Genomic DNA, 26,490 nt, shown 5'->3' on the forward strand with positions numbered 1-26,490 from the left:
GCCCCTAATCACTCACCATGGAATCTCGACCAGGTCCATACTGGCGCCTCGAGTTTCCCAGAATCCAGCATTCTTGTACTTGCTTTTTCTTGCGACGACCAACTCAACCACAACATTTGCACCTTCCAGTGGATCTCTCGTCCCTCTGTAGCCGTTGAAAGCGGTCTTGCAATGCCCGGGACTGACCAGTTGGAATTCGACGTTCTGATTTTCGACCTGTCGGCTTGTTTCAATGGTGAGCATATTCAGGGCGGCTTTTGAAACGCTGTACGGAACGGAGACAGTTGGCGGCAAAGCGCCGCCGGAAGCGAGGCCGGCGGATCCTCGCGCCGACGAGATGTTGATGATCGTGCCCGTTGACTTGCGGAGCAGAGGAAGGAAGTTCTGCATCATCAACGCTACCGATGTGACGTTGGTTTCGTACACCTTGGCGTAGATGTCTCTCCAGTCGGAATATTCCGAAGCTGAGGGTATTGCGGCATATCCGGCGTTGTTGATCAGAACATCGAGCCGGCCGTAAAGGCGTTGCACCAGTTCTAGAGCGCCTCGTATGGATTCATCAGAAGTCACGTCAAGGACGACAGGTTCGATGCTCGACGTGATCCCCTTGCTGGCGCGGAGCTCGTCAATCGCCGTTTTTCCTTTGTCTGCACTTCGACAGCCAAGCAGGAATGAGGCACCGGCCGTTCTCGGATGACTTGCCAGAGCCTGAATGATGGCAAAGCCTATTCCTCGACTGGCACCGGTACACAAGATCACAAGAGGAGTACTGCTGGACATCGCTGGCAACCGGGGATGTTGAGAAAAGTCCACTGGTCCAGCCCTGGAGTTGAGGTTAAATCTTCTGATCAGTCGCACAGCGAGCACCGCGATCTTATACCATTTGAACACCTACAGCCGGTCCAGAGTCTGACGGATATATTCATTGAGCACACACGCGATCTATTCATGTCGTACAAGGTTAATGTGTTTCTGTGAGGCAACAAATGTCTGGTGTATCGGTCCTTGGAGATATCGCCAGTCTAAATCCGATCAAGTACGACGAATTGTCGCGGACGAATCAGGTCTGTCTCTCCCTTCGACGAATCATGTTTCTCTCTCTCTCTTCTTCCGCCGAGGGCTTTGGAAGCCTGTGACAAGGTTGCCTAAATCGCTGACTCAGCCTGCCCTTTGACATTTATGATGGCCTATCTCCCTTTCGATGCTTTCGAGGTCTTTTCGGCATACCCAGATCATTATCCATTGCTTTAAAACAGAAGCGTGATGTTTTCACAAACACAGTTTTCCGTACGGATCGCGATATGCATGAGCGTGCGAGATCGTCTGGGCACCCCTTCCATTCGTCTCGAAGATGTACTTGGAAACATTGACTTTGTTTGACACGGCAGCAGCCTTGAACCTCCTGGTCATCTCAAGCAGGCTGCCAAGAGGCGCTGTCGCTGTCGTGTATAAAAAGTTGCGATAGGGGATGTATCCTGGCTTGCTCCTTCTTCCTCCCTTCTATCTTCCCTGTTTGTCGGACACCCGAGGTTTCTGCTCAAGGTCTTGAGTCGGAATACTAGCCTGACACCAAGACCCACCATGTGTGACCATGAGTCCCTGACTTGCTTGCCTTCCACGTATGCAGCAGCATCGGGTCACCGCACCATTACAACGAACCAGCTTCTCGCAGCAGCCACCGGAAAACGCACAGCGTCTGTGGATGACCACGCCACGTTGGCGCCTCTGGTCTACCCTGTTCCTTTGGTACTCCCTGGCGATGATATCGATTGTGACCCGAATTATCCACCACAAAGCTTCCGAGAGTGGCTGAATCTGGGCGTGCGTAACCTGGTAAGCTCGCGAAGGAACGTGATTTATCTGGCTGCACCGCCAGATATCGATGATAGTGTTGCATTCATGCGTGACTGGCAGCATCCGACTGCCTGGAGAGAAGTACGGCGCGACAGAAATCCTAGTCTATCGTGACTCATGGACGCTGACAAGATCAGGCTACCACTTCGGTTCTGGAAGGTCAGCTGAACATCGAAATAATTGCTGCTTACCTGCGGGCATTTTACTATGGTCTCGAAGTCCAAATCCTCCCGCAAAGGTTGACGTTCACTTCTTGGGAAGATACCACAACCTCCACGGCTGCGCTTCGAGGTCGAGGTCGAGGTGCGGTACAAGCCACCCCAAGATTACAGTATGTGGGTTTGTCAACCGACAGCGAAGTTGTACGTATCCGTGCGCGTCCAACGCCTCCTGTCGGTAGTGCATCACCACCCGAACTCTTCCCATATCCATACCAGCTGGATCTAAACGACCTCACTGACTTCTCCATGAGCATCCTACCTTCAGATGCGTATGCTCTCTTGTTGATGACAACGCATGATCTGTATGAGTCAGATGCCGACGACTTCTGCTGTGGTCGTGCATGGGGTGCCAGTCGAGTTGCCATTGTTTCAAGCGCGAGGTATCACGCTGCGCTGGACAAGCTTCATGACATTGACATTGAACATGTGTGGCCGGCCAGCCATTGTGCAGCTTTCGTTCGTAAAATGAGCGCCGAAATTCAAACAGGGGTGCGTCCTAGAAATCGGCGAAGAATACGCGGCAGGCAGAAGAAGCAGGACACTCTCACCGCTGACTCGTCTGGTTCTGCAACCCCAATGCCGTTGCAAAAAGCCTTGGATGCGCACCGGCATGCTGTCGTCCATCAGGAAGGAATGTCTCGAGACAAAGAAACGTCGGCTCTCAGCTTCCGACTCTGCCGAACAGTCTCACACGAACTCGGCCACTGTTTTGGACTCGATCATTGCATGTACAGAGCGTGCGTGATGCAGGGCAGCGCCTCTGTTGCAGAAGACGTGCGACAACCGCCGTACTTGTGTCCGGTTTGCGATAGGAAAATTGCTTGGGCCATCACGCAAAGCGGTAGGGTCGAGCAGGAAGGCCATCTTACGGATGGATCTCGCTCTAGAAATGGTCGGGGCAAAGGTGAGAGAGGAGCGGAAGAAATGATTGCAGCCTGGAAGCGAGGGAGATGTTTGGCGATGAAGCACTTTGGTAACTTGCAGGGAGGGAGCTTTGCAGCAATGGCAGCCTGGTATGAGGGAATGCTTGAAGTGAATGCTGCAGGGCTGCACGAGTATGTTAGCTGCACCTAAGAAGGTTCCGTTGGGTTGGTATGTAACTGGATGGATTGACTGATGCCTGCCCTGTGCGACAGGGGCGCCACCTGTGGCTGTGCGCGGCACTAACCAAGATAGGTATGTAGTGAGGCTGTGCCGATATCCGGCGGTTGGTCCATCCCCCATATGGATCATTATGCGACGATAAAACACAACCAGAAAATGAGACTGCCTGGTTGACCATGTTGATATTTTGAACAGCCTTTGTTGTTGTCCTGTGGCCTCTTGTTTCCGTCCTTGGGGGATCGTTTTGATTCCATTTATCTCGCTGTATATCACATTCTTGGTCTTTGGCATCTGTTCCACACCAGGCAGCGAGGGATAGATCAAGAATTCCGCTGGTTGGAACGTACGAGCACCCTGCTCAATCCGACATTCAATCTCTCCAAAGATGCCAAAGACCTCATCGGGGGAAAAGGCGAAGTTCAGAGCCCCTTCGCCGCCGGAGTCAAGGCCAAATAACGACACCATTACCGACTCTGGTTCCACGCATACTCAACCACGGCCGCCATCACCACAAGACCTCCCACCATCCTACGATGTGATCAACCCTCCGATCCCATCCATATCTATTACACCCACCAGCGCGGTCTCGTCCAACGACATCCCATCATTCCTCGCCCGCAGTCAGAACCCGCTCGATGCCATCTCCCGCCTCGCGTCCGTCGACCTGACCAGGTACTGCGGCGTGTCCCAGGCCAAACTCTCGGCCTCGCAGGACACGCTCACCACGACCAAGCCGGAACTATCGACGATGCAATACGTGCTCATGAGGTTCCTGAACGAGCAGGCGTCTCTCCCGCCCAAACCCCTCATGCGGATCCAAGGCTCCCACACCACGTCCACCGGCACCACGCAGATCGACTTCGACCTGACCCTCAACCTCATGAGTCTTCTCGACATTGACCACCGCGTCTCGGCCGACGACACCGGGGGTTCAAACACGACGGCGACAGCGGCCACGGCCCCGTCAACCCGGTTACACGTGGAGCCGTTCGAGTCCTCGACGCCGACGGGTTCGTCGTCTCCGTTCAAGCGCTCGTCGCGAGGGAACCAGCCAGCAATGACGCCGCTCGAGCAGTGGGCGAAGAAGTTCACTGACGAGAAGACCGAGAATAAGAGGTACGTATTGCACAGGGCACTGTTCTGGGCCTCGCACGCACTTGTACCTGGGCCTGGACCTGGACTTGGCTCTAGGTGTAGGTAACAGGTAGTGGGTTGTAGCTGGCGGATCACCCCTTGTCTCCTCCCGTAAGATGGCGACCAAGAACTGACATTTTTTTGCCCCTCTTCGTTACCAGTTTCTCGCTGCACCGACAAATTGCCAATTTCCCCGCCGCGATTCTCGAAGGCATGGTCCGCACTCTCCTCGCCGCGACAAGGTACAGGGGCAAAGTCACGGTCGAGTTCCCCGTGCAGTTCGCCAAAGTCGTCGTCCAGCGCGAGTCGGGGAACTGGTTCGCCAACATGCTCCGCCTGTACCCGACCAAGAAATACGAAGTCGTCCAGACGGTATGGGACGTTGCATCTACGGGCAATCCAGGTCCAGGTCCAGGTACCGGTCCCGGCGACATCGCCGGCACAAACAGCACCACCACTACCGCCGCCGCCGCCGCCGCGACAAGCTCGACCCAAAAACACCAACAGCACCACCAGATGGACCGCGCCGGACTCGTGGCTCAAGAGTGGTGGCGCGAATGGCAGTACGCGATATGGAACGCCGTCATCAAGCGCCGCACCGGCTGGGTCACGATCGAGGATTGGATCGAGGCCAAAATGGGTGTGAAGTTGCCCCAGCCAAGTAGAGAGTGGGGTGTCGAGTCGTGGTGATGAAATCGATGCTAGAAAAAAAAAAAGGGGGGGGGGGGGGGGAAAAAAAAAAAAAAAAAAAAGGGGGGGGGGGGGGGGAGGGGGGTGTTGAACAAACGCAAACGAAGAAGGAGAGTTGTTCGCCCTACGTGAGTGGTTTAATCTGTTGAGTATACTATTACTCTACATTGCACAAGGAATGTGAATGTGTGTGTGTGTGTGTGGTGGCACGGCACGGGATAAAATGCACGCTGTGTACAAGTACAAGTTACATATTGGCTACCTCTCCTTCTTATACCTAGGTTAGACTACTACCTGAGGTAAGGAAATACAGAAACAAAGAGCCACCACTCTGCAAGGAAATCCAGGCCCTCAGCTACTAGAGATCCAACCAAGACCAACCACACCAAACGAAACACATACAACATAGAACCCCGACTCGGTTCACTGGATTTACAAACTCCTCCCAGCGCTGTATCTGGGGAATCTCTCAAAAATCACACCGGGTGTGGAAACCTTCCATGTAAAAGGAAATACTTTTCTCCTTTCTCGTTCTGCCTTTACTCTGAAATCCAAAAGAAAAGAAAAGAAATCTTCCCGCGAACCACTTAACCAAGGAAAGTGTGATTGAATAAAAGAGAGAAGCGCAATAAAACTGTAACGACCCCGAGAAATCTATCCTCGCGACGCTCATGGTCATTCATGGAGGCACTGTGACAATACCTCATCAGGTCGTCATGTAGTTGAGGCGGCGTCTCGGGAATCTCCCAGAATGATGGCTCCTAACCGTCCTTCGGTTCCTTCATTGTGGCAGAGTCGGCTCTTGTGTTTGGTGCTGGTGGTAGTGGTGGTGCTGCTGCTGCGAAAGGGATCGGCGATGATGAGGTAAAGACTGGAAGATCTTGCTTCGTGTGTCGAGGCGTGCTCAGTCCAGCTGAAGTTGGTCTCGATGGATGTGCTTCCGCACTGGTCTGCATTATTTGGTACACGGGGGCTGGAGGCTGCTCTGTAGCAGTCTGAAAGTGTGCAAAAGGTTTTGGATCATTCGAAATTTGGTGTACAGGGACAACTGGTACAGCCATGGCTTGTCCAGGAGTCATAGTCTTTTCTTGTAGCGGGACACTGGTTGTGGCAACCGTCTGCTGTATGTCGGGAAGATGGGTGCTCTGTGACCACGAGGTAGAAGCTTGTGAGCTTAGATCATTTGAAAGAGAAGTGCTAACGTTCGATTCAGGTTGTAAAGCTGATGGTGGGGTGAAGCCTTGTGGTCTCTGTTTGGCAGAAACTAACGCAAGTGGCGCGGGCTGAGTTGCAATCTTCTCTTCCAGTTTCACTGTTTGCACATCCACAGGCGAAGAGCTTCCAGGAGCAGTAGTGGCACCCAGCTTTGTTGACTTGATGGTCTTCGGCACTGTTGGTTTCCTGGGAGCACGGGGTTTCTTTTGCTTTTCGTCCCCTACTCGCTGCTGTTCCTTAGCTGCATTTTTCTCAGCTGTGGCCATGTTCAATCGGATGCTGATCTTCTTGACTCCGTTAGTCAGTGCGTCAACTTCTTCAGCACTACCACTTCGGGAAGGATTTGAGGGCTCCCTCTTTACTCCTCCGCCCAGCGTTTTGGTTTCGCTGATTACCGAAGGCTTAGAGGAGAGGACGCCACTGTTGGCGGTACCATTAGGTGGTGGCATCGCCTTCGGTTTTCGAGGGCTCGTTTTGGGTCTCGCCGTGGCTTTCGCTATTGCAGGTGCCCTTGTTTTCTTCACCGCAACAGCTTTTGCTGGTTTTTCGGCCACAACGGCTGTTGCTCTGGAACTTGTGACATGATCCGATGGCATGCTAGTATCAGGAGCTCCTGCTTCGGACAACTTCATGTTCTGGAAGCTTGACAAGATACTTGATGCATCGCTGGATCTTCTACGTGGGCGGGTCATGCCGTTCTCGACACCTTGCATGGTAGGATCTGGGAGGTCACTGATAGCCGCTATAGTAGTCCGCCGGCCTTCATTACGTGAAGCAACCCTAGCAGAAGGAATCGGCGGGGGTGGTGGAAGCTTCGCTTTGCGATCTCGAAGTTGCATTCGCTCCTCTGGACCAGTCAGGACACCTACTGTGGATTGCCGCTCTCGTCTAGCTCTGGCTGCCTCTGCATTGAGCTCCTCATGAGTGCAGCTCTGGGTTTGCCGATCTCCGGGAACAATAATTCGAGACAGCTCGTAAGATGCAACAGCCCAGTCAACATCAGGTGGAGGAGGTGTATATTCCGACTCGGATCCCATTCTAGCTTGAAGTGCAGAGAGGGAGTGTCGCTCTCTAGCATGATCAGTCATCTTCAGGGTCGATGCTTGTGTGGGCGACGAATAATTCCCAGTCTTTTCCTTTAGTGATTTTGCTGTTGGAGGTTGCCGACCAGCAACGACTGCCTCCAGCTCTTCCAGATTTTGGAGAGTCCACCAGTCCGGAAGATACGAGTTGTTGACCGATTCTGCGATCCAGTTGTTGATTGTCAGATATTTATTGTCGCCTGGAATCAATGGTCCATGGCCGTTGGCGCCCTCGAGGTTCCCAGAAAAGCCACAAATATGGCTCAACACTCCGGAAGTCAACGCGCGATCGCTGTACCCTCCTTCGAGCACACTGATCACCCGGCCATCAACACCGAGGTCTTCTTCATGAGCCAGCTTCACAATGTCGGCAGTGAATCGAGCGTAAAATTCTGTCGGCACATTGACACTGTGTCTTTGCATCCCGGCACCTTCCCATTCACTGGCATCGAAACCAGCAGAAATGAATATGGCCGCTTTAGGTAACTGGTTTCCTCCAGCACGAAGCCTGGCAGTATGATGGCGCAGGAAGATCCTGGCTTTGTCAAGAAGGATCGTGTACTTTGACTCATAAAGTTGCCAGAACTCCTCCAGAGATTTCCACGGCTCAAGATGGACATTCCAAATGGACTGGCCATGGGCATTTTCAATGCACAGACTCGCTTTCTGAACCTTCTCCTCGTCGCCCCATTCGCAAGGATATGAGTTGATGTCGTGGAGACTGTAATAGCCTATGGGTGTCTTCTTGTGTGGCGCCGCATTTTTGGCCGCAGTATGAGCTTTATGATTCTGGGCCCACGCAATGTTCTGAGAGCCATCACCATGATGCAAGTCGAAATCTATGATTGCTGCGTGAGTGAGGCCGTGTGTCATGGCTGCATAGGCAATCCCGACGTGGACGTTATTGAGCCAACAGAAACCGGATGGGAAATTCGAGGAACAATGATGTCCTGGAGGGCGGATACAGACAAATGCTCGCCTCGTAGTGTCCGAAGAGAAAACAGTATCGACTGCCTCACAAACACCACCAAGGCAGCCTTGGAAAGCCGCGAGTGACTCCTTGCACAAGTATAGATCGCCTTCGTGCAGTTTAGGTAGAGGGCTGCCATTCTCGTCTTTTCCATAGCCAATGGGACGGACTAACTCTTTACCATTCATCGCGAGTTTCCCCTCTGCTGTATCGCACATGATTTGCAACTCTTCCATCCACTTGGTGCCATGCACAAATGCCACCGACGGATGTGTGAGCGGCATGTTGCGAAAGGTCTTACGTATCTGGAATGGGATGTCTCGCACGTGTTGAGGCTGATGTTTAGGTTGGGGAGCATGCTTTCCTTCGGCATGTCGACCTCCTAAGCGCACATAGGCAGTCGAAGCGCCCAGCAGTGTGGCGTGGATTCTCTCTGGTCTTTCAACAATTGTGGCCAAAGCAGTCTTGGTAGCACGTGGACGAGAGAAGCGATGGCCATAGCATGCGTCATGGACTATGACGGTCAATGGCGATTGTAGAGAAGCATGCGCTTCTAGTTCTTTTGCGAAATATTCCTTTGCGACTGAACTAGGCGTCAGTGGAGGCCGCTCTTGTGGCAGCGCCATCTTTCCATCTGACAGAACAGGAGAAGCCGGGTTGAGGTTGGAAGATGCACGCCGGAACGCTGGGGTTGCTCGTCTTGCAGTACTGAGGCTGGAAGTTGATCGTTTGCTGACAAGAACAGGGGTCGATTGTCTTCTGTCGTCGCGATACGTACTTGCGACAGAGGGAGAACGCGAAGGGGTGCGCGGGGAGGAGGATTTGGTTTTCGAGTTGGTCACCGAAGGACTTCGATATGGGGTTCGCATGGGCGAGGAGGGCGGAAGGGGCACATTCGCAGCAGCATGGTGGTGAATCGGGTCGTGGTGATTCACTCTGATTGCAGGCGACGCGAATGGTTGTAGGGCACTTTTGTTGTCGCGCCGCGGCAGCGAGTCCTCTTCTATTGAGGGAGCAGGTATGTCGGGGTCCATGGCAATTCACTGCATCCGTCCTTGGCTTGTATGTCCCATGCACTCAGACGGATTGCCGGTAGCTATGATTTATGTTGAATGCACGGCGATATTGTTGCAAAGTGGGAAAATGTGTCTTTGAGACAACCGCGCCGCCCGCGCCAAACACCAACGTCATTTTTGGTCGCGCCCAGACAACCAGGGCCAGTCAATATTGAGCATCGACTCTCCAGCGTCACTAGCTGCATTGGCCTATAGCGCCGGAGTCCGTGCTGCCCCCACGAACGATTCAAAAAGCTTTTCTAGCGCCCAAACATACCTAAGCATACCTAATGTCACAACCTTCTCTGGGGAGCCTCACTAGCCTAAGTTAGTGAGCCTAACCACCGTACGCAGCCCTGCTAATAAGATATGGAGTACAAATCTGTCCCCAAGTCAGGTACCTAGTTAGAGAGACTGGGCGTTTCTCATCTCTCTTTCTCGTACCTCAATCTCAACCTCATCCCACAGGCACAAAAGGGATCTCAATACTGATGGCTAACGACATCCACTCGAGTCTACAGCAATGTTCTTGAGCCTTTCTCACATTGGGGCCTGACCGTGCAAGGATAAGAAGCCCACCACCCGCGAGTCTTTCTCATGTAAGATGAAGCGTTCTTTGTTTCGTCGTTCTCGACCTCTTCTGTGTGGGATACCTTTTCCATCCATCACGATTCCACCTCGGAAACTATTCTCACCACCTCAGCAACTCAATCTCGCCTCCCGAGACGTCGCCACGAAGACAACGCCACCATCGAAAGGCTCTCGCGCCTCCTCGGCGATAGCTAGACAGTTTTCCAATAGAATCTCGGGCATACAAACCAGCCAAAGCACATCATTCCCTGCAAGGTATGTCGTGCTGATCTCAAACAACCTCTCATCTCCCCGCTTGGACAAGTCGACCTTCTGCCTTCTCTGGTTGTGCTCGTCCGCTCCAATCGTTTTTCGACAAGTACAAGTACAGTACAGGTGATGATGGCTGGAGCTCTGATTCCCCCCCAACGGTCGATTTCCGATCGGCAATTCGGCCGGATCGCCGTGGATCCTCTGAGATAGTCGCCGCATATATCTGAGGACGTCTCTACAGCACTGACTCACCTGTCTGAGGTCGCTGCTCGATCCCTACTCATCAACAAGACAACAAATAACAACCCTCCATCTGCTTGTTCAGACACTGTTTCCTCGCTCTCACTGACGCACTTCAGCGCAAACATGTCACCGCGGATCCTCATATTTGGCACCGGCAGCATCGGCGCCGTATATGCGTACATCTTCTCCCGCGCCATCCCCAGCGAGAACATCTTCGCCGTGTGCCGATCCAACTACGCCGCAGCTTCGTCAGGAGGATTCACAATCAACTCGACCCTCTTCGGCCAGAACCTGAAGGTGCGTCCGCGAGTGGTCCGCACCGTCGACGAGGCCGTGTCCCAGTCGAATGGCAAAGCATTCGACTACATCATCGTCACGGCAAAAGCCGTCCCCAGCACGCCCTCGCTTCCAGAGCAAATATCCCCTGCCGTGTCCGAGACCAGCACCGTCGTGCTGGTCCAGAACGGCATCGCAATCGAAGACATCTACTCCTCCGCGTTCCCGCGCAACCCTTTACTCAGCTGCGTCGTCTACCTCCCCGCCACGCAGACGTCCCCCGGCACCATCTCGCACGGCGAGATCGAACGGCTCCACATCGGCACGTACCCAGCGACGGCTCCGCCGTCACACAAGACGGCCGCAGAGTCGTTCGCGTCGCTCCTCGAGTCCGCAGGCGGGACGGCCTTCGTGCACGACGACGTGCAGGCCGAACGGTGGACCAAGCTCGTCGTCAACGCCGCGTGGAACCCGATCTGCGCCCTCTCGCAGAGCCGCGACGTGCAGTTCATGCACTCGTCGCCCGAGGCCACGGCGCTCGTCAGACGCGTCATGCTCGAGATCGCCGCCGTCGCCAACGCCGCGGGCTACCCGGAGCTGTCCGAGTCCACGGTCGACCACCAGCTCGGCCGTGCCCAGGCGCGCTCCCTCCCCGGCGTCGAGCCCAGCATGATGGCCGACGCCCTGGCCCGTCGGAACATGGAGGTCGACGCCATCGTCGGCAACGCCCTGCGCGTCGCCGACGAAAAGGGCGTCCAGACCCCTCTCCTAAAGGTCATCTACGCCCTGATCAAAGCCCTCGATGAGAGTCTCCATCGCAAATAACAACACGGTATATAATCAAACTTACAGCACCCCTTTACGCCCCCAAAAAGCCTCAACGGATGAATGGATGGATGGATGGATGGATAGTCGGATAAGTGGATAGATGGGTTAGATGGGTTAGATGGATTTGTCCACAATAGAAACAGCACAATGAGTGATGAGGACGACTGATCGTTGATAGTACGATAGAATTGATAGAACATGTCACGGCTTACGGCCTTGCAGTACACAAGTAGACGAGTGCACACAAACAAGGACGTCAGAGAATACCTCATTGAAATCACCATCGCATCTACGATGGGATACCCCCTTTTTCTGACCTTTTTACAGTGACCACAGCGGCAAAAGAAACCCCCCTTTGTTAAAAAAAAAAAAAAAGCAAAAAAAAGGATCATTTCCTTTTCATTTTCTTGGACGTGCTCTGAGACTCTAGGTATCTAGCTAATCACCGAATCTTGCTTCGCACCCTCGCGCCTGTTGCCTATGCGTGCGGGTTTTTTTTTTGTTCTTTTTAACTGTAAAGAACAATGCTGCCTGCGGCTAACCATCTTTCCACATGATAATTCTTCTGCAGCCTATCTCGGTGTGCTATGCTTCCGTAGATTCGACAAACTCTAATAGACCTGGCAGGATCGTCCAAGACTGCCAGTCGTCGCGCGGTCTATGAATCAAGCCGACTATAGGTTGACACCCCACGACCAAGCATTCCCACCAGCCGGCGCCAAAATCGAGCATGCACAATTGTTCTGTAACAGAGAAAAAGTTTCATCACATCATGTCCCAATTTCCATGCCCTTCCTCTCCGTCGTCGCCCTCTTCGGCCTCTTGACTCTCCTCGACATCGTCATCCTCGTCCTCGTCTTCGTCTTCGTCAGAATCCTCCGTGCTCATACCTGTAGAAGCCACGGCTTCCTCATCAAGGTCCTGGTCTTGCGGCGTCTGTCCGTTTCCCCCTGGTTGCATGTCCGGAGGGAAATGAAAACCGGGTTGGAGGTCTGATAGAAACTTCGGTCGAGGTGGACTGTGAGAAGGGTCGACGATGTTGAATATATCCTTGAGCGATGTGGAATAGGCCTTGAGTTGAGACTCTCTGACATCCACATTTGGTTCTTGGGTCATCCATTGAGTCAAGAAATTCGAGAGCTCCTCCCTGCCTGCAGTGACCATCTGCTTGATCTCTTCAGCAAAGTCTGGACGGAACGTAGCAACTACCTTGACCAAGCCACCGTTGTTCGAGGCTTCCTCTTCCAGCTTCTCGGCCGTGACACAATTTTGTCTGCAGGCAGTAATAGTTCCAGAGTATGGATCAGGTTCGTCTTTTGCACGATGTATTAGAGGTGTCAAGCGATATTCGTTGTCCCCACAATCGATGGCCAGCCATGAGTCGAACAAGTGCTCGTTACAGCGTTTAAAGTGCATCATTGCGTCCAAACACTTGAATAAGACCTTGTTCCGACCGAGCTTGGCTAACTTGGCGACTTCGGATCGTTCCATGACGAAAACTCTCTTAGTGTTCGTTTGGGCTTCCTGTAGAGCATTCTCCGTGCTGAAAAACATTATGCGGATGAGTGCAGGATAAGCTTTGTTCTTTTCAGGGGGTTCGAAGTCGCTTGTCTGTGCCGAAGGGGACACCAATGTAATTTTGGTACGGATGATAAGGCCTCGACACATGGGACACGAGATGGATTTTCTGCCCGCACCATTATGCTTCAGCTCGTGATTGAGAAAATTGGTCATGAAGCAGCTTGCAGGCCAGGCGTTGTTGCACTTAGTGTTTCCGCCAGCGTCGCAGCTGTGGACAAGAAGCTCAGTATGGTCGGTCAATGGTCCGCGACACCAAAGGCAGAAATCGTGGTTGCGAGGGCCGCGGCCTCGTGTAATGGTCCATCCACACTGCATCAGCGCGAGGATGCGGGACAGATGGATGATGTTGGTACGGTCAAGATCCGGATGAAGCTCGTCTGCGTTTGGTTCCTGGCTGGCTTCAATCATGGTCCATGGGGATTGGTCCATCTGTAAGGCGCGTGTCTTTCTCCTTGAAGGCCCCGTCGCCATCTCAATGTCAGGAGAAGGCAAGACTTTGGGAGTGTCAACTGGCAGTGGACTCGCCCCAGCCGGCGCTGCGGACGTGGAAGAGGTAGAAGGAGGGCTGCTGGCAGTGACGCTCAAGGCTGACGGAGAAGCATGATCCAGATGATGCATCTTGAAGGCGTCATTTATCGCTTGTACATCCTCAAAATTAGATTCAACCCAGGGAAGGACTGAAGGAAATTGATGCGACATGGTGATATGGAAGTGAATTCAGGATTGTGGTGGATGTGGTTGGTGTGCGGTGTGGACGAAATGTAGTTGCCCGGCAGGAACAAAATGCAGAATATCAGGGCGTGCATGAAGCGACATCGGGCTTTTGAGCCAGAACCGACTAAGTATTTCAAACGGCAAAGTTTGCTTCCATCTAGGTGAATGGCTTCGAGAATGAGTGGTTTGTTTGGCATTAATCTTTGGCTTTGTGCAACAATCAAGGCGCAAGGCAACCACCAAGGCTATCACGTCTTCGCGAGCAAAACAGCCACCCATCGCAAGGCGTAGGTTTTATATTACTGGTTCCAGCCTCAGGCCCAAGCAAACATTTTGCAGCAAACTTAGCAAGAGTCATTGTCTAGCGATCTTTAAAGGTTCTCGGTGCCTATTCCATCAATTGCCACTGCCTATTGTACTACGAATTAGCCCACCAGCACTCACAGAGAAACAAAGGATAACGCCACGCAATGATGAATACCCATGGCCTTTCCCCCTTTTAAGAAGACTCCGCAGATGCCTCGACTAGCTTCAGCTTCCAGAAGGGACATTTCTTTGCAAACTCGCGTTAAGCCACAAGTCATATCGTCGAGAGATTGTGACATTGACGCCCTCGGCCATTTACTGTTCGTCCAGAAGTGGTGCCCTTTCTCTATCCTCACTGACAATGGCCCCTTCTTGACGGATACTCCTGTCCTGACCAAATATCTTTGGCGCACCAATGAGCAATGACATGCCAGTCAAGAATCCCGCAATCACGAATGCGAAGATCCATTGCAGCGCAATAACATGAGTTCCGAGTTGACCAACGCCGAGAGCTATTAGACAGGATCATCAGCTTGATTGTGAAGCTGAAGAAGTCCAACTTACCTAGTGAGAGCACTGCTAACTCGAGGCCCATGGTGTAGTCCTTGAAAGTAAGCAGGAAGAAAACCCCTAACACAAGAATACCCCAGATAAAGATGTTGGCTACGATCCGGGCAGGTAGAGAATGTGCATTGACCATTGCCGCACCGTCCCAGAGGATTGCAACGTAGTTCCAAGCCAGCGGTGCCGAGACGACTGGGAGGTGGATAAAGAGGGGGGTTGTGGAGTGACCGAAATACAGCAGAGTGAGGTTGAAGAGGTTGATAATCAGGAGGAGCTCTCCTATCCAAAAATGACCCCGAACCCACAGCATGATGAAGCCGAATGTGAGAAGATTGTGCTGCAAGACAGGTTAGTTGGCTTCATCTACAGATATTCGAGTGAACGTACAAAGATGAAATGGCTGCCAACATTGGCAGCGCTGGTCACGAAAGCCTTGTCTGCGCTCCAGAGGTATCGAACATAATGTGCCTGCAGGATCAACACGACAACCCAGTAGATGCTGGTAATGACCGAGTTCAAGCTGAAGGGTGTGGCCCTATGGCTGTTTTGTCCCCATATGGTATGGCAAAGATGCTTGTGTCTGCAATCGGCTGGTCGGGAGAAGGTGTAGTAGGCGCCGAAGATGACTAGAAGAAGCCATGAAATGATGGTGAGGATCTTGTAGGCGATGAGATTGTTCTTGGTGAACTCTTCGCGTTTAGCAAAGGGATTCCCTACCGAGATGTTAGTTGTAGCGTATAGATGACAATGAATGAGCACCAACAGTTCGCCATGTTGTAAGCTGTGCCTAGTCCCCGCTGGTTGTGCCGGACGACTTGGAGGTCAATGAGAGGAGGAGTTCGAGTCAAGTATGAGGGGAAAAAGCAAGTTATAAGGACGAGATGAGAAACAGTAAAATCGTCTGAATCAGGACTGTTCTCGTGATTGTGCAAGGTTGTTTTAGCGAGACTGAAGCAGCGTCAGAGAGTCAAGAAAGAGGTACAAGAAGCCGCAGAAAGTCATTACGAGTGTAGACGAAACTCCTGACCGCAAATATGCGGGGAACAGTTACGTCACTGACCGGGCAGGGAAGCTGCATCCCTGTTGTCGACGCACTTGGCTTCCGGGGGGCCAATCAGGACCAGCAAACGACATCGTGTGAAACATGAGGACACTCACACAGGCCACCCAAAGGAGTGACAAGGACAAGGACAGACAAGGTAGTGAGTGTTACTATCATCTATTAAGCGGCATAATCGGCCCATCAATCCTTCCGATCACAATCATCGTCAGCCAAACGGAGCACCCATCATGATACATCTCTAGAACCTTGAACGCCATGCGGAATCAATCAGAACTTTGCAAATGCAGCCTCGTACGCGAAGCCCAAGGTCATCTTCGCATGCTGTAGCATATGATCAAAGCTGAGATGCTCGATCACGTCGTCCGTAGTATGGATCTTGTTGTCGCTATATTCGAAGTCCGACTCGATGACGAATGCTGATGGATACCCATACTTACTCGCCGACGCATGGTCGGAGCAAGCATAACCACACTTGGTCAGTGTATACGGAATATCACAGTACACAGTGATGATCTCCTTGACAAACTCGGTGAGGTCCGGGTCGACAAAGTCGGTAATGACACCAACAGACTCGGGCTTGCCGTGAGCCAGCGTCTCTTTCACGTAACCTGTCATGTCTTGCTGAAGCATTGCCTTGATCGACTTCTGGCTGTTGTGGTATGATTTGAAGATGGCTTGGCTACCGAGGAGACCGCCTTCTTCGGCGGAGTACCAATGGAACTCGATGGTGTTTTCCGCCTTTCCTCTGACGATGTCGTCGGATTGAAGAAGAGCAGTAAGAGCTTCAAGAATTGTCACCGTCCCACTCCCATCGTCATCGGCACCCGGAGCAGCAAAAACAGACGGTAACCACAGGTTGATACTGTCGAGATGTGCTCCAATTACAATTGTATGGTTGCTTTTCCCTGGTATCCGGGCAATGATGCTGAACTGTCCCCAGGGGTGGTCAAACTTGTCCAAAGTTGCGCCATGGTCGAAAGCACCCGAGTCCGAAATAGTGGAATCGATCTGCTTATACAGCCATTTAGCTGCATCAACGCCGTATGGGCTCCGATAATATCGGGTATGGAATGAGGTCAATCCTTTGAGGTGTTTGTGCATATTGTCCTTGTCGAGCGCTGTTGCGAGTGCCTTCACAGTCTCGTTGTATTGCGTTTTCGAGGGATAGGTAACGCGAGAAGAGTCCCTCTCGCTAAAGGCAACGTAAGGATAGGTGTGGCCATTTTCAGTGATATCCATGAACCGCATGCCATTCTAGATCCAGAAAGTCAGCATTCGTCCCCTCCGGAGGCTAAGTTGACGGTAGGAAGGAGATCAGTCTGCATACCCTCTTCAATTCCCATTTCTCTTCTTCGGTGACCCATTTTGTTTCTCCTGGACTGGATTCGATCAAGAACGTCTCCTGGGCGACAGGACGCTTGTCATCCAAAAAGACCTTCTCTAGATCAACAGCAAACGCAACGACGGTAGCGCAGGTAGCTGCGAACGCAAGAAGCGAAGGGCACTTCATGTCTGGAGCGATGACCAGAGACTGTGTTAGGTGAGATACCGCGTGCGGATAGAAGCATATATATATACCTACGCAGGTACATATGACGTCTTCCTAATGATTGTTGAGCGCAGGCACAAGCGCCCACGCAGGCTGACCAGGCCACTAGGCTACTCCAAATGGTGAGGCATCAGCTGGTTCCGAGGTCCAAGTGTCGTTTAATTACCTAATACGAGCTGTGTTAAGACCTGCTAGCGGCACAAGGCTCACTGGCGGTGGCTAAGGGTAGTAGCAAAGAGACCTTGGAACACTTAGGTACTCGATCAGAGAAGATTTATCCTTAGGTACGAGCGAGTTTTCTGGGGGTGCAACAGGGGCGGCGCACATCCGAATTCCCAGCCTGTGATCTACTCGTACCTGAATGTAGTTCGAATTACTATTATTCAGTCACAAAGGGTTGACTCACAAGCAAAGGTTAAAACGCCCAACCGTGGTAAGCGTCAGAAGGCAGACCCCCGGGTGACCTTCCTTATTAACTACTATTCCCCCAACCTTGTGGGCTTTCATGCCTACCAAAATAGGTGCAAAGGCCTCTAAGCTTTCCCAACGCCGCCTAGACTCTAGGTGCAGCTATAGGCACTCAACACCAAAGTTTTAGGCCTTCTCTAGCCCATTTGAAGCCCTCATCCCTATAAGACACCTTGATATTTCAAAAACATTCACTACCGGTAGCTAGGTAGGTAGGTAGGTAAGGTAGGTATCTGATCTGCCGACCATTCCCTGTCGCTTCTACTCCTCCTGAAAATGTTTAGTCACTCTGCTGTAAACACTTCTTATGTCTATCTATCATCAGCATTAATATCTTGACTAATTAAATACACCTGAATCAAGTGATTTGTTACATGAGAAGGAGTTGTTGCGGTGGCCTTCCTGAAAATCAGTTGAGGGAGCCGAATTCTGTGGCACTCGGGCGTACCAGCCTTACTGGGGGGCGTTTAACATTTGCCTCTAACTAGTCCGTGACTCACCACGTTAATCCACATGTGGAAGACTCGCTTATCGTACTCAATTCGACGGACAAAGAGACTCCGGCGATCAAACGTTGCCCGTGCGGCGCCAGTACGGATATTGCAATCGTAGCTCATCCTATCCCTTCCCCTTCTTCTCTGTCTCGCAGACTGTTATCAACTCTACGTCGTGCACAAGTAGCTGCAGAGCCGGATTCGTCAACAGCATCGTCTCCTGGTGTCTCAGAGAGACTCTTAGGACTCATTCGTGATAGACTTGTCGGCAGCTGGACGATACGAACTACATCGGCTTATCGCTCACCACATCGGCACGCGCAATGGCAATCGTTCCAATAATTTCGTCGCCGGAGACCGAGGCCTCACCAGCGGCTCCGAGCACTGTTGAGATCACAGAGCGGATGCAGAATGTGTCGATTGCACCCGCAACGCCTCCAAGATCTACGGGTGCCACAGCCGCGCGCTTCTCTGTGTCGATCGACGCCACGGCACGCCCAACGTTCTCGGGCCCGTCGGTCTACACTGAGCGCAAACTCATGCGTCGCGATAGTATAGAGCGCCGCGAGGCCTTTCTCAAGGGCAAGGAAGGTTCGCGGCAGCGCCGCCGCTGGGAAAATGGTAATTACATGCTTACGACCGGCACTACTTCCAAACTAATCACGAGGCGCAGCTCGTCTTCTCTCAAATCCGTGGGCTGAGCCACCGCTTCCGTCCGACTTTGAAGTGCATCCCACCTACCCCAGACGCACTGTCCCGTACTACCTAGCACCCCTGTGGGACGCCGCCGAGTTTCAGCGCGCCGTAGAGGCCAAACTCAAGGGCCGAAAGAACAGCACAAGATCGCGCGGCAAGAGGAACACAGGAATCAGCCCTATGGAAGAAGCGGCGATCAGTATTCCAAAGGAAGTTCGTGCAAGGTTGAAGCGTGCAAAGGCTGCCAAAGGTCTTCTTCAAGACCTTGAAGAGAGTGTGCGAGCATTTGTACAAAAGTGGAACGAGCGAGAAGCTCGACTGCGGGAGGAGGGACTACATGATGTTCCTCTGGCAAGCGACAGTGAAGAGGATGAAGAGATCGTCTTCGTCGGCAGGAACGGTGCCATGCATGATTCTCCCGGCCGGAGGCAGCGCCAGAAAGAGGAGGGATGGGATGAGACGCTCAGCTCGGAGAAAATGGTCTTCGAGGGCCTGGACAACGACAAGGGGGCAGCTTTCGCACGTTGGCTCGTGCATTGTGTCGGAAGCTATTACGGCTTGAAGACATGGAGTGTCACTCGTGACGTCGAAGGAGAGGAGAAGAGGAGAGAAGCCTACGTTGGCGTCGATCAAAGAGCCAGAGGCTTCATGGGTCGAGGGGTTGAATTTGGTCGCGACATTGAACTCCCACGGCCACTTTGGGGGATGGTGTGAGACACCCTGGACTTCGATGTTCTCGACTGCCCTTCTTTGCAAAGCCAGGCTTTCTGATTCGCTTGATAAATGTTGAAAGAATTGGCATTTTAATTACAAAATGCATAATGCAATTGTGCAGTAGCTGCTCCCACCCCCACTGCAGCCGAATGTCGTTGATGGGAGCCTACACGGTATCATTGCATTCCACCCTTTCTGCCCGTGTCCTGACTTTGTGGTGCGCCAGGCGGAATGGAGCTTCCGGCCCTGGCTCTGCACCTGCTTAGACGATCAGCTCCCGGGCCTAAGTCTGGGCGTCTTGCTGCTTGGGCCATACATAATTGCACAGTATATCGTGGCGAATGGCGTGGATTTTCTTGACTCATCGATAGACAGGCATTTCGAGGCCAGGCGTGGTGGTGAGGAGGGAGGGCACGACCGAGCCACCACCAACAAGCAGGGGGCCCAGTTACCACAACAGCTTCAAGCTGCTAGCAAGTAGGAGCCATCGGGCTCGGCTCTCTGGACATGCAGCGTACGCGAGTCAGACGCAGAGCCAGGCAGTTGTAAATGCTAGCTATTCAAACCAAGGACAAGTTGGAAAGGGAAATGTTAGGAAGACCAGCGGATGAGAAATCGCACGCAGTAAGACTACCTAACTAGAGGTAGAGGACCCTCGAGGATGATGTTCGGGGATTTATCAGCCAAAGCGGTCCGAGACTACTCCAGATTCTGCGACATGACTGTGCAGGAACCCCAAATGTAGAGCCTTGGATGTAGAACCTGCAGGGGCCGAGAGTTTGCATCAGGCAGCAGGGGCAAGCAATGGCCAGTGGGAAGAAAGAAGCAGGGTCATGAGCTCGAAAGAATCAGGTACCTGACTCCAAGCTTCGAAGCTCGAAGCTGAGCTGGAGAGGCGGCCGAGGTGTTTATGCCCTAGGACGGAGCTTGTCGCACCCGTTTCATGGTGATCCTCATGATGCGGCGTATCTTGGCCATGCAGACATCTTGCCCGGGCATGCCATTGGGCACATCAGATCGAGGCGGACGAAGGTCGACAGCCAGATTCACTTGCTCGAACAAGGGCACATGCTCAACGGCGTTGCTCAAATGAGAGAGCTGTTGAGAAGCAAGGGCACCGACGAGAAGCGAGACGTCCGGATTCCACAAATGAAGCGAGATTGATGCCCAATGCAAGGATGAAACTGTACATGGAGGGTGGACGGGTGCAAAGATAGAGCACACCTGTTCGGCGAACATGTGTTCGTGTTCGTGCGTAACTGTGCTGCTCGTGTAGTCAGACACCAGTCGATGCAAGGTCGCAACGACTGATGGTGGGCAAGTGAACGGTGGTGAGACCCATGCCATGGGAGCGAGTGGTGCCACGCTGCCAAATCTTACTGTAGTCGAGACTCGACACGCGCTGCCAATGCCCTGGGTTGATTTAGGCGTTCGGGCACTAACCTCAAGGGTCAATGGTGTGCGGTAATTCCTCTGCGAGCCGTTTCTCCGTCAAACTTTTTCGCCATCACCTCAGCGCACATTTTGTCTGACCGGCAGTACGGAGAATCACCACGCAAGCTGCAAGCGTCGGGTGACGACGCCTGTGAGTCTTCACGGCGTGTTTGCCAGCAAATCCCGTGCTGACTCTCGACGAGCAGCTCGTGATCGTACGAGGGCCGTTCTGTCTGACAGAGAGCCATTTGTACACTGCTGCCCAAGAGCGGACCCCTGCCACGATCGATTAAGAATCCTCCGTCGCCTCTACCCGCACGATGGTGGTGCAATTGGTTGTTAGGGTCTTCGAGGCATTGCCGTTGGCCCTCGGCTTTGCCACCACATCGCGGAGAATTGAGAATGGTTTGCCAGGACTGGCGAAAGCGTGGCTACCTGTCCGATGCCACGGCGCGGATTTGCGACTCGCACTCCCGAATAATACACCACACGGCTCACATGTGTGTGAGTCTGGAAGCCTCCATACCACTCGGGAATGGTGGCCTCGTTTTACACTTCGAGACACTTCTGTTGGCGCACTCACATTGATCAAACGCTGGTGGCGGGCGGGTCCAGAACAAGAATCCGCCGACGGTACGAGCCCGGCGACTCCCGTGGTGTTCTTCTAGGTGCAACTTGGAATGTGCACCTCTGCTCAGCAAATCACTACGAATCCTACTGCGCCTCCGTCGGTGCTTGTGAGAGCAGACACGACTTGACCCGAAAAGGCCTTCCATACCTCCACGCACTCTCTCTCTCTTTCATTTGTGGAGTGATTTGGTTGATACTGCCGGCTGTCGACTTCTTGTACACCACCACCAATCGTTGCAACCTTCTGCTTTGTTTTGCTATGGCCTGGAAGATGCTTATTCCTCGGCAGCTTCCGTTCGATTTACTTCTCATCAAATATTTCTATTAAACAAGCCCCCCTAAATCTACCTGTATCGTCATCATTGTGCCCATAGAACATTTTCACCCTCCGAACGGAAACCATCATAATTCTTTTGCAGTTCTTCAGCACCCATACAGCTCAAGTCATGCCACGACATTACCTGGTCAGGTCCAGGACTACCAGAGACTCTTGCTCCTCCGCCAGCTCCGCATCCACCTGCAGCCAAGAGTCTGATCTATCCGGTCGATCAAGTCGTACCCAATATACCAGCAATACCTCATACAGCTACACGAAACCTACGACCAAACACAGCGAGACTTGTGCGGAAGATGTCGTTGTCGAGACCACAGCGGTCGTCGAACAGAACGATAATGTCGACCCTCGATCATCCACCGAGACATATGCTTCCACCATTGCCTCGGAGAGAGAATCAGACTCCTTGAAGGGCCCGTGCTTATTACCTCTCACCAGACACCTCTGCTATCAGCCCGATGCCATTGCTTGTACTCCAAAGGAGTTTGCAGAGTTATTTCCGTCGACGAGAAGGATCCTCATCCAACACGACGACACCAGCCCCGATGGAAATCTCAATCTCCGCGCAGACACTGAAATACCTCTCTCAAAAGGGCAAAAGGCGAAGCTGACCCTGTTCCACCTACGCATGTATGACCTCGGAGACCGTCAATTCTCGCTCCGCCGCTATCAAAGACAGTCAGGGCGAGAAGTCTGCAGTACCAAGAGGAAATATCTAAAACCTGTTGCCGAACCGTCAACAACATTCAAGAGGCATCCATTGACGACAGCCTTGCGTAAAATGAGCTTCAGAGCACAAAAGCCTCGACCTAGACCCTCTCCCGAAGTGGACGAAGAGGGATCAGACGACGACTTCGAACTCTTCGCCGCCCAGGCAGATATTGAAGCAACCGTGCCCACCGATACCATCAGGATCGAGTTCTCCAACTATGCCCAAGTGGAGTTGGATCGGAGCGGTAGAGGTGACGGTAAGCTCTACGATTTCGAATATTGGGGTGAGCGGTACACATGGAGAAAGAACGTGTACCAAGATGGCATGGAGTCTGTGTTCTCGTTCGAGCTGGTCAACCTGAACACCGGAGCTTGTATTGCACACATCACCCCCGACAGATTATCATCAAGACAAATTCGAAAAGAAGCTGCTCAAGGAAGCTGGGTGCCACCATGCAGTATGCGGATTCTTGAGAAACAGATTTCCAGCGATCTTGGCGATGTGCTTATTGCAACTGGTTTGATGGCGCTCACCGATGATTGTATCAGGAAACACTGGCATGAGGCTCACCGCCCCTAGTCAACAACAAAGCGTACATCAGATCGAATTTCTGTCCTTCCAATTGAGATGGAAGAGGAATTGGTTGCCTCTTAAGTGGTGTTTCACCACAGTGGTGGCGGTGTGAGCTGCATATGACTGTCGGCCGTGAAGCGGTTGTGCGTCGGCAAAGTCTGAGGTGTGGCATTGCCGTCTGCAGAGACTGTTCATTCTGTACATTACACTTTTTTGACGGATGCGTGCATGAGCGCATGCTTGATGATTTGAACGACCAGGGATAATGGTCGGTCAGGAGAAGAACATAGCTATTCGACCTGCATATAGGAAGTGCAATAAGCCTAGTTCGGCTAGAATGGTGCCATGCCACCCACTGCTCTGTCTCTATCTTGACCTCTGTCATCAAGTGGAAGGTTGTTCACCGCCTCTATTGATGGGATGGACGGTAGGAGCGTATTGGCGTGGAAGGGAGCGCGATACCTATCATTTTCCGACAGCATTGTGTAGCAACAGTGTGCGAGGCTTTGGCGCCGTTCAGGGGCAGCCAGACACAGATCGAGGACATGTTTCAAGCAGCAGAAAACAGCACACTGTACAGGTAGCTGTGCACGGGAGGGAGAAGGGTTGGAGGGCGAGCCTCAATATCAACGAAGTGGCGCCATACTCTATGTAGCCTAGCTCTCTTGGCACGCGGCCATCTGTACGAGAGACACGATACTTTGCATCGTTTCCCTCCGGCTGGCGGCGGGTTGGTGATGTTTCCATGAAGCAATCAAAAAACAAAGCAAAAGGAAGTGCTCGGATTCCGACTGGTGAATGCGGATCTTGTGCCAGTCTCTTGTTTGTTGTTGGCTTCTTTTGTTCCTTTCCACCAACTCTTCACACAGAACCTGTACGCAGCCAGGCTTTCAGACCCGGCACCACAGTAATTTCTCGGATGCGTCGTGTTCTCCATTTGTTCCGTTGCCTCCTCGACTCGGCATCTTCTGCCACTCATTGCTCTCGGTGCTCCTGTTCCATGCACGATGACCCTGACTCCGCACCCAAGGCCACAGCTGGCCGTGACCTCTGTGTTGTATGAGAACTAATGCGTGGGCGCTCTTCCCGACCAGGAATCGTGCTGACCCGGGTCCCCCTCCGACCTGTTCCTTTTGATGCGAACATCCTCGATCGACTAATGCGCTGTCTACCGTCCGGACTATCCAGATTCGCCCTTCTCGCCAGCCCGGGTCGACTTTTCTCAGTAGAGTCGCTTGCTCTGGTTACCTGTGTGCATCTACAGTCAGTGTCCATGGCGACCGAGTGTCCACCATCCTTTCACTGCGAGGAGCTGGTCGAAATAAACCCCAAGTTGTGACTCGCTTGCATGTCCGGCTCGTTGCTGCCCAACATCAGTCCTTGCCATATGCCTTGAAAACAGTGCAACCAATTGTGCCTTCTGCCTCGCTTTCAGACCCGGCAGAGACCAATATAAGCCGGCGTTCTACATATTTTGTTCTATCTTGTCCTTTGTTCCATTGTCCGTCCCTATTCCGATGGCAAATATGCTATACTACGTTCGCGCTGAGCTCAGCTCCGCTATCTCGCAGCCCGCTACGACTTGACTTTCGGCTTCATACTGCGTTCACCCCACTTCGACCATGGTTGCCGGCATTCTCAGGGCTTTTAGTTTCCTGGGAGCCCTTCCTATTGTTGTTTTCACGGCTAGCCGTCTCTACGACATCATGCATATCATCACTCGGACTCAGACCTGCCTGGCCACTGGCGGCGCGACACTGGGCCTCTGATGTGTTGGCGCTCCCTGGCTGGACGAGGTTGGTTGCTTCAATTTTTGCTTTGCTCTGCCTTCTTTGCCATCCCATGCTCTACCCACGCCGTGACGCCTCGCCTCCTTGCATGCCCTTCGCTTTTGTGCCACCTGAACGCTATAGACGATGTCAGGGCCGCCTTCGTTGATCGTACACACAGTATCACGAGATCTCAGATCTCAATCTGTGTTGCACAAGACAAGGGCACTTCGCCATTTGTACTCCTGTCATTCATTGCTGCCCTAGGGAATGATGCGCCCTAGGTGACTTCGAGCAGAACAAGTCCAGCGAATGCGAATGCCGAAGCCCCTGCAACTATCCATCATCGTTCGTGGTGAGGTGCAATTCCGACACTTGCACCTGTTTGATATTAAATTTGTGAGCTGTCACTAAGAGGCAGCTGCGTATAAGAAGTCCAGCAGACCCGGCGACATCACGCTCTGCTCCAGATCACTCTTCCAACAATTCACAGCAACTTTTGCGGCGGCGATAGTATATCTTCGTCTCGCATTCCTTCTTCCTCTGTCATACAGCACGACCCGACCCACCTGGCCACACCTTATCCCCTTGCCACCATACATCACTTCAGCCTACTAAAATGTCCACCAAGACACACAAGACCTGGCAGGAGGAGCTCGCAGGTAGGGATCAGCACCGGCTGTGAATATAACTTAGCTGAGAAACACCCACAGCCGAATGCCGCAGACTGAGGCTGCCAGCTCCTCTGTTCAACATTGTTTCCGACCGTCGCGGTAAGTCATCGGTGATCATTCTTCCAAGATCGTCTTCTCTTCTCGAGCTCCGAGCGATAAGCCAAACGTTCTGACCTTATTCTCCAGGTGGGCGGACAGCATGGTCTGCTACGGTCACCGTTCAGGGACAAAACCTCTCAGCTCGATATTGGTACGACGGGCAGTACCTGCACAATGCAAAAGAAGATGCTGCTGAGGTCGCCTGCAGCCGGCTTCGAAGTCCTTCCCTCACCGGAGCTGGCTCAAGCACTTACCGTCAACAAGGAAACTTCAACGGCAGTGTTTACAGACGCTGAGGCTCTATGCAGTGAAGACACAGTGGGTCCTGTCGGGGATGTTCTTCACGCGGGCGGTTGCACGTGCAATTCGAGGGCTGGTGGGAGGGCGAAGAGCTATGGCACGATTGCCTTGCTGCCTGTTCCCAGGGCAAGGAGCTCCCGGAGAGGTTTCACAGATCAGCATTGCGATGGCGTTACGGCGAAGTGAGTACGAATACTCCATCTTCTATGGGATTGGCAACTTTTTTCCTTGTTTCCTTCAACGACGAGATGTTGAGTGAGGACGGGTTTGAAATTCGAAGGACAGGTTGGCAAAGTCGGAG

General features: G+C 52.6%; 11 protein-coding genes across 11 annotated transcripts; 6 read left to right on the forward strand and 5 right to left on the reverse strand.

The window, feature by feature from the left end:
* Positions 1–12: 12 nt before the first annotated feature.
* Positions 13–780, reverse strand: PV08_00806 (uncharacterized protein; the record flags this gene model as incomplete). The annotated part of the gene is made up of 1 exon (XM_016375171.1): positions 13–780. One exon carries the CDS (start codon positions 778–780, stop codon positions 13–15), a length of 768 nt encoding a protein of 255 aa, XP_016240447.1.
* Positions 781–1,581: 801 nt separating this feature from the next.
* On the forward strand, positions 1,582–3,149 carry PV08_00807 (uncharacterized protein; the record flags this gene model as incomplete). The annotated part of the gene is made up of 2 exons (XM_016375172.1): positions 1,582–1,935; positions 1,992–3,149. 2 exons carry the CDS (start codon positions 1,582–1,584, stop codon positions 3,147–3,149), a joined length of 1,512 nt encoding a protein of 503 aa, XP_016240448.1.
* Positions 3,150–3,564: 415 nt separating this feature from the next.
* PV08_00808 (uncharacterized protein) lies at positions 3,565–5,003 on the forward strand (the record flags this gene model as incomplete). The annotated part of the gene is made up of 2 exons (XM_016375173.1): positions 3,565–4,295; positions 4,475–5,003. 2 exons carry the CDS (start codon positions 3,565–3,567, stop codon positions 5,001–5,003), a joined length of 1,260 nt encoding a protein of 419 aa, XP_016240449.1.
* Positions 5,004–5,764: 761 nt separating this feature from the next.
* Positions 5,765–9,304, reverse strand: PV08_00809 (uncharacterized protein; the record flags this gene model as incomplete). The annotated part of the gene is made up of 1 exon (XM_016375174.1): positions 5,765–9,304. One exon carries the CDS (start codon positions 9,302–9,304, stop codon positions 5,765–5,767), a length of 3,540 nt encoding a protein of 1,179 aa, XP_016240450.1.
* Positions 9,305–10,534: 1,230 nt separating this feature from the next.
* PV08_00810 (uncharacterized protein) lies at positions 10,535–11,512 on the forward strand (the record flags this gene model as incomplete). Its single annotated transcript, XM_016375175.1, has 1 exon — positions 10,535–11,512. The coding sequence occupies one exon, from the start codon at positions 10,535–10,537 to the stop codon at positions 11,510–11,512; it is 978 nt and encodes a 325-aa protein (XP_016240451.1).
* A 768-nt stretch (positions 11,513–12,280) lies between these two features.
* On the reverse strand, positions 12,281–13,795 carry PV08_00811 (uncharacterized protein; the record flags this gene model as incomplete). The annotated part of the gene is made up of 1 exon (XM_016375176.1): positions 12,281–13,795. The coding sequence occupies one exon, from the start codon at positions 13,793–13,795 to the stop codon at positions 12,281–12,283; it is 1,515 nt and encodes a 504-aa protein (XP_016240452.1).
* Positions 13,796–14,431: 636 nt separating this feature from the next.
* On the reverse strand, positions 14,432–15,453 carry PV08_00812 (uncharacterized protein; the record flags this gene model as incomplete). Its single annotated transcript, XM_016375177.1, has 4 exons — positions 14,432–14,628; positions 14,681–15,017; positions 15,068–15,393; positions 15,444–15,453. The coding sequence occupies 4 exons, from the start codon at positions 15,451–15,453 to the stop codon at positions 14,432–14,434; spliced, it is 870 nt and encodes a 289-aa protein (XP_016240453.1).
* Positions 15,454–16,010: 557 nt separating this feature from the next.
* On the reverse strand, positions 16,011–17,253 carry PV08_00813 (uncharacterized protein; the record flags this gene model as incomplete). Its single annotated transcript, XM_016375178.1, has 2 exons — positions 16,011–16,997; positions 17,071–17,253. 2 exons carry the CDS (start codon positions 17,251–17,253, stop codon positions 16,011–16,013), a joined length of 1,170 nt encoding a protein of 389 aa, XP_016240454.1.
* Positions 17,254–18,577: 1,324 nt separating this feature from the next.
* PV08_00814 (uncharacterized protein) lies at positions 18,578–19,664 on the forward strand (the record flags this gene model as incomplete). Its single annotated transcript, XM_016375179.1, has 2 exons — positions 18,578–18,875; positions 18,928–19,664. 2 exons carry the CDS (start codon positions 18,578–18,580, stop codon positions 19,662–19,664), a joined length of 1,035 nt encoding a protein of 344 aa, XP_016240455.1.
* Positions 19,665–22,174: 2,510 nt separating this feature from the next.
* PV08_00815 (uncharacterized protein) lies at positions 22,175–23,353 on the forward strand (the record flags this gene model as incomplete). Its single annotated transcript, XM_016375180.1, has 1 exon — positions 22,175–23,353. One exon carries the CDS (start codon positions 22,175–22,177, stop codon positions 23,351–23,353), a length of 1,179 nt encoding a protein of 392 aa, XP_016240456.1.
* Positions 23,354–25,735: 2,382 nt separating this feature from the next.
* Positions 25,736–26,185, forward strand: PV08_00816 (uncharacterized protein; the record flags this gene model as incomplete). The annotated part of the gene is made up of 3 exons (XM_016375181.1): positions 25,736–25,778; positions 25,830–25,889; positions 25,977–26,185. 3 exons carry the CDS (start codon positions 25,736–25,738, stop codon positions 26,183–26,185), a joined length of 312 nt encoding a protein of 103 aa, XP_016240457.1.
* Positions 26,186–26,490: the final 305 nt, after the last annotated feature.

Source organism: Exophiala spinifera (genome assembly GCF_000836115.1).
Source record: "Exophiala spinifera strain CBS 89968 unplaced genomic scaffold supercont1.1, whole genome shotgun sequence".
Lineage (NCBI taxonomy): Eukaryota > Fungi > Ascomycota > Eurotiomycetes > Chaetothyriales > Herpotrichiellaceae > Exophiala > Exophiala spinifera.